The following is a 17,476-nucleotide window of genomic DNA, read 5'->3' on the forward strand; positions in this document are numbered from 1 at the left end:
GTGTGTGTGTGTGTGTGTGTGTGTCTGTGTGCAGGTGTGTGTGTATAGGGAGAGCACTTTGGAACGACAGGTTATGACTCACGCAGTGTACTCTGCACGGCCAAGAGAAAGTTCTGGAAGCTAGCGCATTGACGGCTGAGTGCTTCTGGGTAGCCTCTGGGTTGTGCGTTTCTTCTTATTCATTTGCTTTGTATTTGTTCTTGTTTTGCTGTGAGTGTACCCTTTGGTCAGGCCAGTAAGGTTAATCACAGCAGCAGGCCCAGCAGATGGACTGGGGTGCGAGCCCAAAAAAGGCTGTCCCTGCGGCTGATTGGCTGTGGGGTGACATCACATGACCACGAACAGAAGGCTGCTTTTAGTTTGGGGTCAGGATCAGCCCTCCCCCCTCCTCCTCCCATACATACTGAGGGAAATGTTCCCCTGTGAATCATTGATTTAACAGGTTATTTGATTGTAACCGAGAGGTTGCAGTTTCCAATCCCAGGTTGGACACTGCTGCTGTGCCCCTGAGCTAAAGGTACTCAACCTGAACAGCTTCAGAAAATATCCAGCTGTAGAAATGGACTGTATGTAAAGAATGGGAGTCACCCTGGATAAGAGCGTCTCCTAAATGCAGTAAAGGTATTCAATACCTCCGGGCTGTGGCACTTTCGGTTACTGTCCGTAACCCTCTCCGCTCTCCCAAAATATTTTACGGTGAGCATCCCCTTTAACACGCTCACTGAACCATGCCTGTGAAGCTACAAGCTCATGTACTGTATAAACCTGCATGAAGACCCCAATGAGTCAGCACCGGAATCAAGGCTGTGTGTTTTTTTTATGGTGCAGTGAAGTAATGACTCCCAGTGTAGGAGACGACAACGGAACTGACACACACTCTTTGTAAACCAAGCAGCGCTTTGTGTTTATTCTTTAAACCAAAGCCATTCTTGCACAGGATATATTTGTCTGTATATACTTCCATTTGTAAAAAAAAAAAAAAAAAAAAAGTCCCCAAAGCTTCCCATTGGCAGATGTGTTGTCTCTGTTAAGCTGCAGAGTTGTTTAAGTTCAGATATTTTGGGGGGGGGGGGCCTGTGTATGGCACCCCAAGACTGCTGGGGAGTTGACGAGACTAAATGATTCTGCCCGATTTCACCGGGAAGTTTGGTGTACGGAGAGTATGGCGGTCAGGAGAGCTCGTTGTATGGGAGCGTGTGAAGACGTGGAGCGGGCGGTACATCTGTGATCTGTGATTGGTGGGTGCTGTTTGATACCCTTTCCCGGCTGTCGTCCCGCCGCAGATTCAGGTGGGCCGGGGCGATGCCGCCGCGTAGCCAGGCGTGAGTTGTCTGAACGCACAAACGCGCTCTTATTCCACACCCTCTCGTCTGGGATCCCGTCTGAATGAGAGACCCACGCCCCCATTCTGTACTCCGCGGGCCTAGTCTTTTCTTGGCTTTCTTTCATAATACTTTTTTTTGTTTGTTTGATGTATCCATTTATTTCAGTTCCCTTTTTTAAAGAAAAATCTGAATTTCTTTCTTCAGCACTGGAGCTCCCTCATTTGGTTAAATTACTGTCGCCTTGTCTTGTGTGCAGGTGAAAGTTTGAGTTTGTGCTGTGATTCGTCTGCATGTGCAGTTCTGGAAAAGGTCAGTTTTTCCCTTTAGCACCCTCACCTGGAAGCTGACGGTAGTGTACTGAGGGAGTTTTAAAGCTACAGGTAGCTCAAGTGCTCCTTGTGTGTGCAGGGTGTGTTTAGAGCTACACGTAGCTGACACGCTTCTGGTGTGTGCAGGGCGTGTTTAAAGCTACACGTAGCTGACTCGCTCCTGGTGTGTGCAGGGCGTGTTTAGAGCTACACGTAGCTGACATGCTCCTGGTGTGTGCAGGGCATGTTTAAAGCTACACGTAGCTGACAAGCTCCTGGTGTGTGCAGGGCGTGTTTAAAGCTACACGTAGCTGACACGCTCCTGGAGTGTGCAGGGCGGGTTTAGAGCTACACGTAGCTGACTCGCTCCTGGTGTGTGCAGGGCGTGTTTAGAGCTACACGTAGCTGACACGCTCCTGGTGTGTGCAGGGCGTGTTTAAAGCTACACGTAGCTGACTCGCTCCTGGTGTGTGCAGGGCGTGTTTAGAGCTACACGTAGCTGACTCGCTCCTGGTGTGTGCAGGGCGTGTTTAAAGCTACACGTAGCTGACTCGCTCCTGGTGTGTGCAGGGCGTGTTTAAAGCTACACGTAGCTCACACGCTCCTCCCGTGTGCAGTTTTGGTTCTCGGTGAGGAGCGAGGCGTCCAGCAGGACGCAGGCGGACGGGGGGGCGGGGGGGACGTTCGTGGGGTTTGGGCGCCGGCGGAGGGGGCTCTGGCACCCCGCCGGGCCGATGCCGTTGCTCACGCCCCTCTTCATGAAGAGCTTGGAGTTCTCGGCGACGGAGGAGCGGAAGGACGCCGGCACGGCGATGGCGGTGGCGGTGTTCTTGCGCTGCAGCTCCGCGGGCGGCGCCGCCGCGACCCCGCCGTAGCTGCAGGTGATGTAGCGGGCGAAGGCCTCGCGGAAGGTCCTGTTGAACAGCGTGTAGACCAGCGGGTTGATGCCCGAGGACACGTAGCCCACCCAGACGAAGATCTCCATCAGCCGGGCGACGGCGGCCCCGTCGCAGGCCGTGTCGCACAGCGCCGACGTCACGTTGGTGATGAAGAACGGGCACCACATCACCACGAACAGGAGGAAGACTATGCCCAGCACCTTGGAGGCCCGCTGCTCATTGCTGAGGTTCTGCATGGACCGCTTGCCCATGGTGGACATCCTGCGCAGGGGGACGTCCTCCAGCGAGGGCGGGGCCGGGTGCGGGTGCGGGCCGGGCGCAGGGGGGGCGGCGGGCCGGGCGGTCCGGCGGAAGGCGCGGGAGCGGAGCAGGCAGGCCTTGCGGCGCAGCGCGCGGATGGTCAGCAGGTAGATGACCATCATGATGGTGAGCGGGATGAAGAAGGCCACCAGCGAGCCGAACTTGATGAAATCCCGGAAGCTCTCCGGCTTCAGCACGCAGGCGTCGTTGACGAAGGTGACGTTGTTGGGGAAGTGGAAGTTTCGCAGGCCTTTGATGGGGATGGGCGTGGCGATGCCTGCAGGAGAGAAGGGAGCAGAGAGGGCCGGTTATTAGCCCGGAATGTTCCGGATGTTCATCTCAGATGAACTGCCTGAATTAGCTGATTGTTTCCATGCATCAGTGCCAGGTCATTCATAGATTAGACGGATCACATTTATATGTCAGGGACACAATAAACTCATCAATAAATGATAAAGGTGATAAGGCCCTGCAGGACGAGGCTTGGAACATTCAGTCTGTTTACTGTAAACTTGGCCGATGGGAAAAGCGGCAGGACAGCTGGCACTGTTTTAATCAGGCTTTTTGTTTAGCCGCCTGTTGTGGGCCTGCGGCACACACCTGCCAGTTCTTTTATATGCTTTTATATTGAGCTGCTGTTCTTAAGGAAGGGAAGGATGATGTCACAGTAGCAGAGCCAGCGGCTGCTGTTCTTAAGGAAGAGGAGGGCTAACTGGATGATGTCACAGTAGCACAGCCAGCGGCTGCTGTTCTTAAGGAAGGGGAGGGCTGACTGGATGATGTCACAGTAGCAGAGCCAGCGGCTGCTGTTCTTAAGGAAGGGGAGGGCTGACTGGATGATGTCACAGTAGCAGAGCCAGCGGCTGCTGCTCTTAAGGAAGGGGAGGGCTGACTGGATGATGTCACAGTAGCAGAGCCAGCGGCTGCTGTTCTTAAGGAAGGGGAGGGCTGACTGGATGATGTCACAGTAGCAGAGCCAGCGGCTGCTGTTCTTAAGGAAGGGGAGGGCTGACTGGATGATGTCACAGTAGCAGAGCCAGCGGCTGCTGTTCTTAAGGAAGGGGAGGGCTGACGGGATGATGTCACAGTAGCAGAGCCAGCGGCTGCTGTTCTTAAGGAAGGGGAGGGCTGACTGGATGATGTCACAGTAGCAGAGCCAGCGGTTCTAACGGGAAACCGCACGGAATTGCACTCCTGGAAAATGTCTGATCAAAACAGTTTAAGTTCAATAAATGAACCGTTAATCACGGCCGACGGTAGTTATGACAGCGCAGTGAACTTGGAAGCCCGGCCTTCTGGAAGAATCTTAAGAGTCCGTGTGCCGATCTCGTAAATCCTAAATGTCCCTCATCTGGCTACACTCACATTAAAAACCGCTGGGTCAAGAGAGATGGTGTGTTACGTCCGACCTCAAGCAATAGCAGGAATATCCTGGCGTGCCATAAAAACGGGAATATCTTGGGGTGCCATTAAAAATGGGAATATTCTGGGATGGCGTTAAAAACGGGAATATTCTGGGATGGCATTAAAAACAGGAATGTTCTGGTGTGCCAGTGAAAATGGGAATATTCTGGGGTGCCGTTGAGGTTGTCTGGGGCTGTGAATCCCGGACTGGGAGCAGCGACCGAACAGCCGAATCTGCCGCCTTCCCAAACCAAGCCAGAGCAGTAGTCTTCAGTTCATACCAACAGGCCCGGCTTGCAGAGTGTTTAATTTCCCCGAAAGCTGAAGAACAAAGCTCAGGCGCTGGTTCAGGCTGACCGCTGTGTTTGTGTAACAGACTGTGGGTCAGCTGACCGCTATGTGTGTGTGTGTGTGTGTGTGTGTGTGTTTGTGTAACGGGCACTGGTTCAGGCTGACCGCTGTGTGTGTGTTACAGACTGTGGGTCAGCTGACCGGTCATTTTTTACGTTTGCATTTTGGGGGATTTAGCCGATGCTCTTTTCCAGAGCGTCATGCACAGCTTGCGCTCTTTTGCACACGTTCCATTTATGCAGCTGGGTATTTTACTGAGGCAATTCAGGTTAAGTACCTTACTCTAGGGTACAACGGCTGTGCTCCACCTGGGAATCAAACCTGCAACCCACTCCCTGGCCGTTATACTACACTGCTGGTTAACTTTTTTCTTTACCCATAATGCGGTTCTCCAGTTAAGAGTATGCAAGACTCCCTCAAGGCTGTTGTGGGACTTTTAAAGCGCTTATCTCTGATTTGAAGTTCAGCATGGCTAAATAATCTGATGCCCTTAAGCTAACTGTCCTGCCTCAGGCTTTACATAGATTATGATCCTTAGATGGCGAGTCTGATCTTCAGGCGCTCATCTCTCCAGCTCTTTTGATTCAGAGTTGGGCAGCAGCTTTGCCAGCTCAAATCTTTTGTAATCGCAAAGCTTGACAAAGCGATCATGGGTTAGTATTTATGTAAAAAATTAGCTTTCTGACTAATTTATAGCGCATTTTATGTTTAGACAAGAAGCAGTTTGAATAATTTGTGTCCGGCCGGTCTGAAAAGTGTGCGCTGGCAGTAAAAGGCTCTGGACCGGTGACTCAGGAGAAGACCGCTGACGGTGAACAGTGGCCGCTGGCGACTGAACGGTAGGCTTTATGAGCGATGAGCAAACGAACGCGGCCGTTTTAATTGTATTTGCTGATTTAAGACGGTGGGGCGTGTTTGGCAGTCCCAGGGGTCTGTTCTCTTGGCTTCCATCGCCGCGCGTCTAAGCACCGCAAATAACAGCCCTGCTTTACTCCCGATCGAGCGGCTTAAAGCTGTGGAACGGGGCGAATCGGGGGGGGGGGTCGAGCGACGTCCACCATTTCGCCTGTCGTCTGTAGTTCATGCCTGATAAATGTTTTTTGCACACGTCTAATGGGCTGTAAGCAGTGTATGTGGCAAATTTGAGGGAGCTTCGGAAGTGGTGTCAAGAGTTAAACCTGGAAAAGCAGGAAGTAATGAGAAAAATAAAATGGGGGGGGAAAAAAACGTTAAATTGAGTAAATAAACGGAAGGGTTCTTACTGCAGATTTATCAGCCTGGACAGGATTCATTTGTCTGTTTGTTTTTATATAGCCTCAGCTCAATTAATGGCATTTTTCATCCAAGAACTGCTTACACAATACTTAATGAGCCTGGTGACTGTGCAGTTGTGTACAGGGAGTGTTTAGCAGCTGTGTGAGCCAACTTTGCTCTGGGCTTTTATTTTATACTTTTATTACATATCCCTTTAGTTACATGACACATTACATATGGTCTAATACTCATTGTAGTCTCTGAGTAATTTATTTAGGTGAAATTGGGATTGTTAGAAACCAGAGGTTTTCGGAGGCTTGGAGAATTGTTTCCAGAATGTTCCGTGATAAAAAATAGCCCCCCCCGTTCTCCTTGGCCCTGTGTTCCGCATCGTGCGTTGTGTAACGCTGTTCATAAGGGCGTTGGTGTGAAACGAGGTACTGATTGATCTGCAGCAGAGGCCTCTCGGTGGTGCGGTCTGCGGGAAACCTTGTCTCCTTCTCGGCACTCTTCGGTGTGAACCTGTCTCGGGACGGACGGCTGGTCTTCTGCACGCCGGTCACCTCGGAGGTCTGGTGCAGTGCAGCCCAGTGAAGTACCGCTGGTCCCCTACTGTCTATGTCGTCTGCTTTTAAAAATGTGGGTCTGAGTTATCGGCGTGTATGGTCTTGGATCATTTCACGTTCTCTTTCACGTTTTGTTCAGGTATTAACTAAAGGCAGATTTACGTCTGTTCTTTTAGTTTTTTTTTTTTGTTTTTTTTTTTTTCAGACCAATCGTGTTCATATTTATTTCTCGTAAGAGTCAGGAGGGTAGAACAGTGTGATGTGATGTCTCCTCCTGCCCTCCGGTATCCTCTGTACCCAGAGGAAGGGAGATTTCTCTGCCCCTCCTCCCTGGTGAGGATGTTTGAGCCTGGCAGAGTCGATGTGTTCCGGTGAGATGTGACTTACCGATGGATATGAGCCAGACCACGGTGATCTTGGCCAGCGCTTTCGACCGGGACTTGTACTGGCTGTGCTGGATGGGCCTCTTGATGGCGATGTAGCGGTCCAGCGAGATGGCACACAGGTGCATGATGGAGGCCGTGGAGAACAGCACGTCCAGGAAGAGCCAGATTGGACAGAGGTATCCGGGCAACGGCCAACCAGAGTCTGAGATACAGGGAGAGAGGATGGCATCACAGTTTTTTTGTTTTTTTTTGTTTGTTTGTTATTTGGTAGACCCAACAGATACTCAACTCCATGTTCTTAACATTGAAAATTCTGTCTCTCCACTGCTGAAGCCAAAAATTCTATTTACATTATATTACATTTATTTGGCAGATGCTTTTATCCAAAGTGACGTACAAAAGTGCATATCATGGTCATTGGACAACTACAAAACACAAGTTCAATAAGGTACGATACTCATTTTGTACAGCTATTTCTAGCCAAGAACACAGTTCAGTTCACACAGCGAACACTATTCAGACCTAACTTATGCCAAGCCAAACTAGGGAGAAGAACATGCTACAATATTAGGACAAATACAAATGACAAAAAGTGCTGGAGGGTTACATGCAACATGAGTGTCATGAAAGGGGGATGCATCTTCTGGAAAAGTGGTGACCAACCCTGTTCCTGCAGAGCTACCATCCTGTAGATTTTCACTCCTGTCCTCACAAAGCACACCTCATTCAACAGCTGCTAATTAGTGGAGTCAGATGTTAGTTCTGCTAATTAGTGGAGTCAGATGTTAGTGTTGCTGATTAGTGGAGTGAGGTGTGCCAAATTAGAGTTGAAAGGAAAGCGGACAGGATGGTAGATCTCCAGGTCCAGGTTGATTTCCGCTCCTCTAGAAGTTCATGCATGAAATTCATTAAGGGTCTGCACTGTGATATAGCGCCTTAAGTTCCTGCCACCGATCGTAAACCTCCTCTAGTGAAGAAGGTGAGAAGGGATGCGAGAGCTGATCTCTCCTGGGTCTGTAGAATCAGACATTTTAGTGAACATGACCAAGGTCCTGCAAGTCCATTGACCGCATTGACGAGGTTTGCCTTTAACCGGTACAGTAGACCAGAGGTCTGCATGACATTACAGGACGAGGAATTTGCTCTGAGCACTTTCTCGACATGTTTTTATGCGCTTCAATGATGGCGGTGAATTTTTTTTCCTCTCTTTTCCAACTCCCCCCCCCAAAGAAATAGTTTTGTCTTGGGAGTGGAAATGTCATTTGTAGAAACGTCTGTCATTTTTTGAGCCTTTTGAAGATTTACGTTTGAAGGTTGAATGTTCATCGGCTCTTCGGTAGCTCGTTGACGTCGTTGCCGCCTGACGTCGTTGCCGCCTGACTGTTCCGTCTCATGTAGGGTTCGGTTTCAGATGTAATGTCTACCTCCTTCCAAAAAAAAAAAAAAAAACAGGAACATGGTGGATGGTTGCGGCTGTGTGTGCTGACGTTTGTCTCCTGGCTATTGTTGACTGTTGTTTAATATTGATTTGCAGGGGGTTTTAAAAATATGTACTTGGCCGTACTCTAAGACCGCTGACTCACAACACGCAACCCTCGTGCGAAAGAAACGGCTTTGAAGTGCATGCAGACATTCTGTTAAGACCAGGCTTGTGCTGGAGTCGTGTTTTAAAAACTCCTTTTTATCAAGTCACGGCAGCAGTAGAAAATGTGTTAAAATATGACTTCATTTGTCTTTTCACCTGTTTGAAAATTGCAAGTTAACTTCTGTTTACTGCATCACATTGCAATTGTTATATTTTTCTGTCCTTGTACGTTTACAGCATATGAATAACATATTGAGAAGGCCTTGCATACGGTTTTGCCAGGAAGCACTAAATCTATCCTTAATTTCTGCTGTTTACTTTCCTTGTCTTTAACAGACCTTTGCTTCATATAACAAGATTGATTGTAGTGCATGCCAACAACATGACAGGCCTAGCTTCAAACGCGAGAAATGAAAACTCCCGATGTTGAGGTTGAGTTTATTTTTTAAGTGGTGTGTGCGAGGAATGAATTTGCTGGAAAATGGGTCTCGTGTCCCTGCAAGGAGCTGAAGGTCGGTGATCTCCATTTTTGTTTTGGTCAGGTTCCTCCCGGAACTTTGTTTGTTTTGGATCCCAGACGTGAAATATGGCGGGAAATGGGGTGGGATTGATCGACTCCTAAAAAGAGGTTTACATTCGGGGTGCTTTGGTTGGAAAGGTTGTGCCATCGTCTGAACGTTCTGCGTTATGCTTGTTTGCTGATTTCAGTGAAGTTGTGAAATGTGTTAAGTGATCCTTCATGGAAGCGGAGATCATTTCTGTTTGTCCCTAATTCACTCCAAAGGTCAGTCTGTGTAGAGTTGGTAATTGGTCGGTTTGACTTTATACATTTCTAATGTAAGTTTGAAATGGAACTGAATTGAACGGTACACTTGGTTCATTATAGCTTTTGGTGGGGTTATGTACCTTTGTGTGTCTGTTCTTTTTGATTGCGGTCTGGATTTGTCCATGCAGGTTAGTTTCCTGTCTTCTCAGCATTATTTTGCGTGTGTTTATTATATTTTGGAAATCCATATTTTGGAAATCCATAACAAATAACCGCTGTTATTTTATTTATTTATTTTTTGCTGATGACTTGGGATTTTGTCCCCACAGAAATCATTCCCCTCTGAAAACTGAAACACATCTCTGCTGTTTATCAGTGCTAATGCTAGTCTCCCCCCCCCCCCCAAAGCAGGCTCTACTAAACGCTGCAGAGCTCCTGAGTTCATAAGCGATCTGCCCTTGAACCGGTGCGTTGTGGCACTCTGTGGTGGCGTGTTCCGTGTTCCGTGTTCCGTGTTGCTAAGCGGAGCGCTGGGTACTGAACGCTTCGCTGAACACCGGTCAGCACAGGCGGGAGTCTGAGGTTGCGGCCGTCTATACAAGCCCCGCCCCTTTCCCCTGCTCGTGGTGGGGACAGTCTTTTAGGGAGGTCCTCTTTATTAATAAACATGTTTTGTACTTATAAGTCATGTTCTTGGCTTTAAAAAAAAAAAACAATTTTAAATAAAAAAAATCCTCCCAGACTTTGAAATACGATTTTGTTTGAAGCTCAGGGAACTCGCTGCACAAAATGGCTTTTTTAAAATGATTTATTTAATGGCTTTGGACAGAGAAACGGTCGCTGTGATATTATTACAGACTGTCTGGACCTCTCTGCACCTGTCAGACTCCTTGGCCTCAGATCTCCGATCTCACTTCGTTCTTCTGTTCTGCAGTTATTTTGGGTCAGTGGAGACGGTGGCCCGGGACGTTTCTGTGGTCAGTGACAGGGCTCGTTTTGCAGTGATTCATTTTTTTAAAAACACTCAGCCCATCAATCTTTAGGTACATAAAATAATTAAAATGTGCAGGGATGGTTGTCTTGCTTGTTTTTTAAGGAGATTTGCGAGATTGCTCTCGAACTCCCCGCAAGAAAAGTGCCAGATTTCTGCTAAGACTCAGCGCAGTAGATGTTGCAACTTCGGGTTTTGGACAGGTCACCCGTTCTCTCTCTGCTGATTTTGTATGGTCCAGGTCCCTGATGGGTGGCCAGTTCTCCCGCTGGTTTTTAAAATATTTTCTACACTGTTCTCAGGGGCTTCAATCGCTATATTTCATTTTAAATTCATACGTTCATGTTTGGCTACTCTGTAAATCACACAAGATCGCATATGAAACGATGGGGAGAACTGTGGGGAATGTTGACTATCAGTTAGCAAATAAAGGAAGGAACGATCTGTAGCCTCTTCTGTGAAAGTATATATTTTTGCATTTTGCCAAATGCAAAAATATGTTTTAAAATTAAGAAATAAAAAAACTGTTTTTATTGCTACAGTGCAGAATGTTTGACGTGTGTGATTTATACGGCAGTGGGTGACCGTTGTGTCTCACATTGTTACTCTAATCTTCCTCTAAACATTTCTGATGTGGGCTTGGGTGTGGAACTGGGCGTAGATAGACCCCGCCCACATTCTCTCAGGTGTGTGTGGCACAGGAGCGGAACGGGGGGGGGGTGTCACCAGTGAGACGGGTAAAGTCTGGTGGCCAGGTGCGTTCCCATAATCCACGGCGGTACTTGTCCGTTACAGGCTGTCCTGCCAGCTTATTATTTCATTGGCTGTGTTGCTTCTTGATCCCTGAAACTGCGCTGTTGATGATAATGAGCTGTTGAGTGACTGTGCCCGTGAGCCAGACCTGTAATAAGCTGGAATAAGTGTAAGTGCGTAATTCTGTTAGAAACTAAAGGCATGTTTTCAACAGAACTAAGTGATGAAGATGTTGGATGTGACCGAGACCGGTGTAGGCAGTTAGGGTGACTGCCCTAAAACGGTCTGTTTTTTCTCTACCGGGGGCCGTCAGCTCTCCTCTCGTGTGATTGGACGGTGGTTTCCCTGTAGATTTCTAGCAGTGGTGTAAAGCTGTAAAATTAGACGCACTAGCACACTGACAGACACTCAGAGACGCACGCGCAGACGCACACGCACACACACACACACACACACACACACACCCTTCTGTACAGCCACGCTCCACCAAAATAATGAGCAGCACTGGACTGCTGAAGGCAGTGCAGACCGCAGCAGAGGAAACTGATTGGCTGTTGGGATTAGCGCCACTACTGGCTGATTGGCTGTTGGGATTAGCTCCACTACCAGCTGGTTGGCTGTTGGGATTAGCTCCGCTACTGGCTAATTAACTGTTGGAATTATCTCTACTGCCTGATGGTTGGCTGTTGGAATTATCTCTGCTACCTGCTGGTTGGCTGTTGGAATTATCTCTGCTACCTGCTGGTTGGCTGTTTGAATTATCTCTACTGCCTGCTGGTTGGCTGTTGGAATTATATGTGCTATCCACAGAGAAGTACAGCTCTGCGATTTATGTTGGCTTCAGTAGAGTAGATCTTTAGATTTTTTTGTCGTGCTGTAAAAACAGAGGAAGTGTGATTTGGACAGAGAGATGTTTGCGTATGTCAGCGTGGCTGAAAGGCTGCTCCTCAGGGGAGTGAACAGCGAACACCAGGCCGTCTGTCCTAACCGCTGCTCCGCAACACACTCACACAGCTCTGAGAGAGAGACCGCTCTTCTGCTCTGAGAGAGAGACCACTCTGAGAGAGACCGCTCTTCTGCTCTGAGAGAGAGACCACTCTGAGAGAGACCGCTCTTCTGCTCTGAGAGACCGCTCTGAGAGAGAGACCGCTCTTCTACTCTGAGAGAGAGACCACTCTGAGAGAGACCGCTCTTCTGCTCTGAGAGACCGCTCTGAGAGAGAGACCGCTCTTCTACTCTGAGAGACCGCTCTTCTGCTCTGAGCGAGAGACCGCTCTGAGAGAGACCGCTCTTCTACTCTGAGAGAGAGACCGCTCTACCGCTCTGAGAGAGAGAGAAAGAGAGACACGCCGCACTGAGAGAGACTGCTCTTCCGCTCAGAGAGAGAGAGAGAGAGAGAGAGAGAGAGGGAGAGAGAGACACCGCACAGAGAGGAGCCTGCTAAGTTTTGCGCAGGCACACTGAGGACGATCCGTTAGACCCCGGAAGTAGCGGGCAGGAAGTGACGGGCTGTTGGATGCGCAGGGCGTACTTACTGAAGAGCACGGTTACCAGGGCGATGGGCATGACGAGCAGCCCCACCAGGAGGTCGGCCACGGCCAGCGACATCAGGAAGTAGTTCGTGGCGTTCTGCAGCTTCCTCTCCAGCGCCACGGCCAGGATGACCAGGATGTTGCCCCCGATGGTGGGGACGATCACCGCGACCATGAGCAGCGACGCCCAGCGCAGCTCGCCCCCGCCGCCGCCGTCGCCGCCGGCGATGGGGTTGTCCGGAGAAGAGCCGTTGCCTGGCAACGGGGACATCTCTGGCGGGGGTGCGAAGGGGACGCTGGCCTGCGTGTGCTGGGGGGCTGTGCTGTGAGTGCCTCCGTGGGCGAGGCCAGCATGGTCACACAGGGGTCCCACGGGCGGGGCCAGAGAGGGCGGAGCCAAAGTGGGCGGGGTTGTTGAAGGTCCGACTCACCGGAGGGGCATTCCCCTTTTGACTTCCTCTCCCTCGCCCCTCAGAAAAAACGCCCCTTCTCCTAAACCACCTCTGCCTCTGGCTGCAGTTTTCAACACACTATTCCCTCTTCAAACGCAACAGTAATCCGCCAGTTGGCTGTACTTCCCGGAGGAACCCAAAGGGGGTGCTGTTCAGCGGGTAAGAGTTGTAGTCCTGACTCCTGCAGTCTCTGTTCGGGGCCAGAAGTCCTTCCTGATCCCCTATTTAAAAAAATAAAAATTAAAAATTAACACGAACAAGATAACAGCCTTTTCAGCAACACAAAAAAGGACACTCCCAATAGTTCTCCATCTCTCTGTAGTGAAGTCTTTAACAGTAACTGGCCTGGAAGTCTGTTACTGTTGCTGTTTTATGAGGAGTTCATGAAGCACAGTGACTCATGTGATGTCATCAATCCTCTCATCGTTTGCAAGTGTGTGTTGCGTGATTTTTAAGTTCCGGCTCTGTTAATAATCTCCGATTTTAATTTTTCAACTCTGTTAATAATCTCAGGACATGCGTGTATTTAAATTAATCTTTGGGCAAGATGGCCGCAAGTGGAAATTGATAAACCAAAACAAATTACTGCAGGCAATTTGTATAATTAATGTAATTTCCCTTCTAACCATATGGTGCTCAGTTGTGCATGTTTTGTTTTGTTTTTCGACAGATGTAATTCAATTCAGAGCCACTCTGAATGATATTTATCATTTTCAGATGTGCAGTTTAAATTGTTTTTTTTTTTTTGGAAAACAAATTCCTTCCCGTCATTACATTTGCACTCAAAAATAACAGGTACACAGGAAAATCACCCAGACTAATTGTGAATTTCTGTTCAGTATGTGAGCAGACATCTTAAATGTGCAAAAAAAAAAAGGTGAAATATTTCTTTGCTTTTTAGTTGTGCATTTTTCGCAGATTTCTGCTGTATTGTGGATATTACCCATCTTACGGAAAACATTTTCTGTTCTTTATATACCCTTTACGCATTTAGTATTCTTTACATTGTGTCTGTTGTTATAGTTTCTCCTCAGTATTTTAAGTTCTGACTCGAGACCTGCAGTTCTCTTGGTGTCTTTGAAGGGCTGGGAAGCTATTTGACCCTGCTTAGCCCTTGTCCCTCTGGTTCAAGCTGTTCACTTAAAATATGTTTTTAGTTCTCTCCCGTACGCTTTCATGGGTCTAAATTTTGTTTTCCGTAACTTTTTTAGGCACTTAGCAGATGGTTGAATGACTTGCGCAGCTTATTTTTTATTTTTCTATTATTTTTTTTTTAGTGCAGTCCATTTATGCAGCTGGATATTTCCTGAAGCAATTCGGGTCAGGTACCTTGCACAAGAGTGCAGCAGTAGCACCCTACTTGGGAATAAAACCTGCAACCCTAGAGCTGCAAGATAAGTTTGCTGACCGTTACACTGCTGTTTCATAAGTCATAGAATACCTGGTCATCAAAATATTCACACACTGCCAAATCAACTCTAAAACCCTTTCTAAATTACTAAATGATAATTTTTGACACGAGTATAGGACTTAATAAACTGAAATAACGCATCATTAGTATTAATCGTTATATTGCAATGAGAGCGGTCTTGTAAAGATGGATTCTGATGCTAAGCTGTACTGAAAGGTGTTTATTATTAATCATCGGAGAACATTTTGCCCTGCTGTACACATGCATTATAACTGAGATACAATCTGTCCTCCCCTTTTTTTAGAATCCATTTTATTTGAAGACTTTTAGAAAAACTAATAGTGCACATAGATAACTGAGGTGTGGTATAAATCCCCGGTTTTTGGGTTTAAATGTGTGACAGCGTGCTGTGCGGGTTATTTTCAGTCGGGCGTTTTTTTCCGTAGCGAATGTGAAAGTTTAATTTGGGCTGCGGCGTGTGAGCGGCAGCGGCGCTCTCTCTCCGGCTCCTTACCGTGCTGGAACTCCGCTGTCGCTCCGCGGCGTGGCGTGAGCGTGTGCGCGGCTGCGAGCGGCGCTGTTCCCCTCGGGTGAGCGTTCCCTGGGGCGACCGTACGGAGCGGCGGGGGTCTCCGCTGAAACTCGGCCGAACCGCGCGGCGGGATGTCCTCCTCCTCCTCTTCGTCTTCCTCACTGAAGCCGCGGTCTTCCTCTCCTCCGACGCACAGACGGCCTCTTTCAGCCCCTCTGACGCGTCTGCGCTTTTATTTTATTTCTTTTAAATAGCGGCGCGCGCCCGACGGCCCCTTCCGTCGCAACGAGTCGTAAATATTTAAATATCGCCTCGCAGGAATCTGGAGAATTGTCTTCCTTCCAAAGTGTCGGAAAAGCACCCATTCCAGTTACGCATCATATACTGCGATCACAGGTTTAGAGCTCTCTGTCTGAGTCTGTTTCTCTTTCTCTCTCTCTCTCTTTCTCTGTTTCTCCCTGTCTCCCCCTCTCCCTCCCCCTCCCTCTTTCTATCCCTTTTGCTCTCCTTCTCTGTGTTTCTCTCGTTCTCCATCTCACTCTCTCTCTCCCTCCTCCCCCCCCTCCTCTCTAGCTTCCCTGTGGGTGGGTCTGGGGGTTTGGGTGGTGGGCGGGGTCAGCAGATGAATATCTCTGCTCTGGCTCTGTTCCAGCAGCCATGGGGGGTAATTTGGGTGGGGCTGGGGGTTTGGGGTGGGCGGGGTCAGCTCTGGCTCTGTTCCAGCGGTAGTCGTGGGGGGGGGGGGGGGAATTCCTTCCGCTCAGCCGACCTGCTGTTAGTGCGTGTCACTCTTCCTCAGTCCGCTGATCTGCCGCGGCAAAGGGGCTGTTTCCAGGGGCTCCCCCCCCTCCCCAGAAACCCTCAGTCTACTGCAACCCTGGTGTTCCCAAAATCTCAGAGCCCCCAGTTACCTGCACTGCCCTGATACCTGCCCTGATACCTGCCCTGTTACCTGCCCACTTACCTGCACTGCCCTGATACCTGCCCGGTTACCTTCACTGCCCTGATACCTGCCCTGTTACCTGCACTGCCCAGTTACCTGCACTGCCCTGATACCTGCCCAGTTACCTGCACTGCCCTGATACCTGCCCAGTTACCTGCACTGCCCTGATACCTGCCCAGTTACCTGCACTGCCCTGATACCTGCCCTGTTACCTGCACTGCCCTGATACCTGCCCAGTTACCTGCATTGCCCTGATACCTGCCCACTTACCTGCACTGCCCTGATACCTGCCCACTTACCTGCACTGCCCTGATACCTGCCCAGTTACCTGCACTGCCCTGATACCTGCCCTGTTACCTGCACTGCCCTGATACCTGCCCGGTTACCTGCACTGCCCTGATACCTGCCCGGTTACCTGCACTGGCCTGATACCTGCCCTGTTACCTGCACTGCCCTGATACCTGCCCTGTTACCTGCACTGCCCTGATACCTGCCCAGTTACCTGCACTGCCCTGATACCTGCCCAGTTACCTGCACTGGCCTGATACCTGCCCTGTTACCTGCACTGCCCTGATACCTGCCCTGTTACCTGCACTGCCCTGATACCTGCCCAGTTACCTGCACTGCCCTGATACCTGCCCAGTTACCTGCACTGCCCTGATACCTGCCCTGTTACCTGCACTGCCCTGATACCTGCCCAGTTACCTGCATTGCCCTGATACCTGCCCACTTACCTGCACTGCCCTGATACCTGCCCACTTACCTGCACTGCCCTGATACCTGCCCAGTTACCTGCACTGCCCTGATACCTGCCCTGTTACCTGCACTGCCCTGATACCTGCCCGGTTACCTGCACTGCCCTGATACCTGCCCGGTTACCTGCACTGCCCTGATACCTGCCCTGTTACCTGCACTGCCCTGATACCTGCCCGGTTACCTGCACTGCCCTGATACCTGCCCTGTTACCTGCACTGCCCTGATACCTGCCCAGTTACCTGCACTGCCCTGATACCTGCCCTGTTACCTGCACTGCCCTGATACCTGCCCAGTTACCTGCCCTGCCCTGTCCTGTCAGCAGTAGGAAGGACCTCCTCCGGGCTCGGTTCAGACGCACACCTTGTCTCTCAGATCACATGCAGGTACTGTCAGGACTGCAAGCCAAGCAGCTGCTGGTTTTATTCTCTTAAGTTGTTTCTGATACGTGAAGGCTGCTGTAAGCAAGCCGTCGTCCTGTCAGGGTCCTGGCTCGGTCCGTACGGTTTTAAACGTGTGTGTTTGTGTGTGTGTGTGTGTGTGTGTGTGTGTCTCTGTGTGTGTGTGTGTGTGTGTGTGTGTGTGTGTGTGTGTGTGTGTGTGTGTGTGTGTGTGTGTGTGTGTGTGTGTGTGTGTGTGTGTGTGTGTGTGTGTGTGTGTTTGTGTGTGTGTGTGTGTGTGTGTCTCTGTGTGTGTGTGTGGAGCGCACCTTTATGGAAATGGATCATTTGGCAATATGTTGAATTAAAATGTGAAGATCAGAAATCTTTATTGGCACGGTCAGATTTCGGGTTTCGTGCTCTGGTGAGGACTGAACACACTCACGCACTCGTGCGCGTGTGGGGTTCATATTCCAGCCCAAGAGCTCCGTTTGAAGTGACTGTGAGAGAATTCCGATGTAGCTTTCCAGCGCACATGGCTCATGAAAATGGTGGTGCACTGTGCATGGCTACGGCGTAAAAACT

General features: G+C 49.5%; 2 protein-coding genes across 2 annotated transcripts in view; one reads left to right on the plus strand and one right to left on the minus strand.

Moving 5' to 3' along the window:
* Positions 1-17,476, plus strand: part of psmd1 (proteasome 26S subunit, non-ATPase 1) — a 53,424-nt gene that overhangs the window by 16,773 nt on the left and 19,175 nt on the right. The gene's annotated exons all lie outside the window — the stretch shown is intronic.
* On the minus strand, positions 884-15,290 carry htr2b (5-hydroxytryptamine (serotonin) receptor 2B, G protein-coupled). The gene is made up of 4 exons (XM_035412367.1): positions 14,798-15,290; positions 12,424-13,093; positions 6,795-6,995; positions 884-3,109 (listed from the first exon to the last, which is right to left on the minus strand). Exons 2-4 carry the CDS (start codon positions 12,689-12,691, stop codon positions 2,217-2,219), a joined length of 1,362 nt encoding a protein of 453 aa, XP_035268258.1. The 5' UTR covers positions 12,692-13,093; positions 14,798-15,290; the 3' UTR covers positions 884-2,216.

The sequence above is a fragment of the Anguilla anguilla genome, chromosome 4 (genome assembly GCF_013347855.1).
Source record: "Anguilla anguilla isolate fAngAng1 chromosome 4, fAngAng1.pri, whole genome shotgun sequence".
NCBI lineage: Eukaryota > Metazoa > Chordata > Actinopteri > Anguilliformes > Anguillidae > Anguilla > Anguilla anguilla.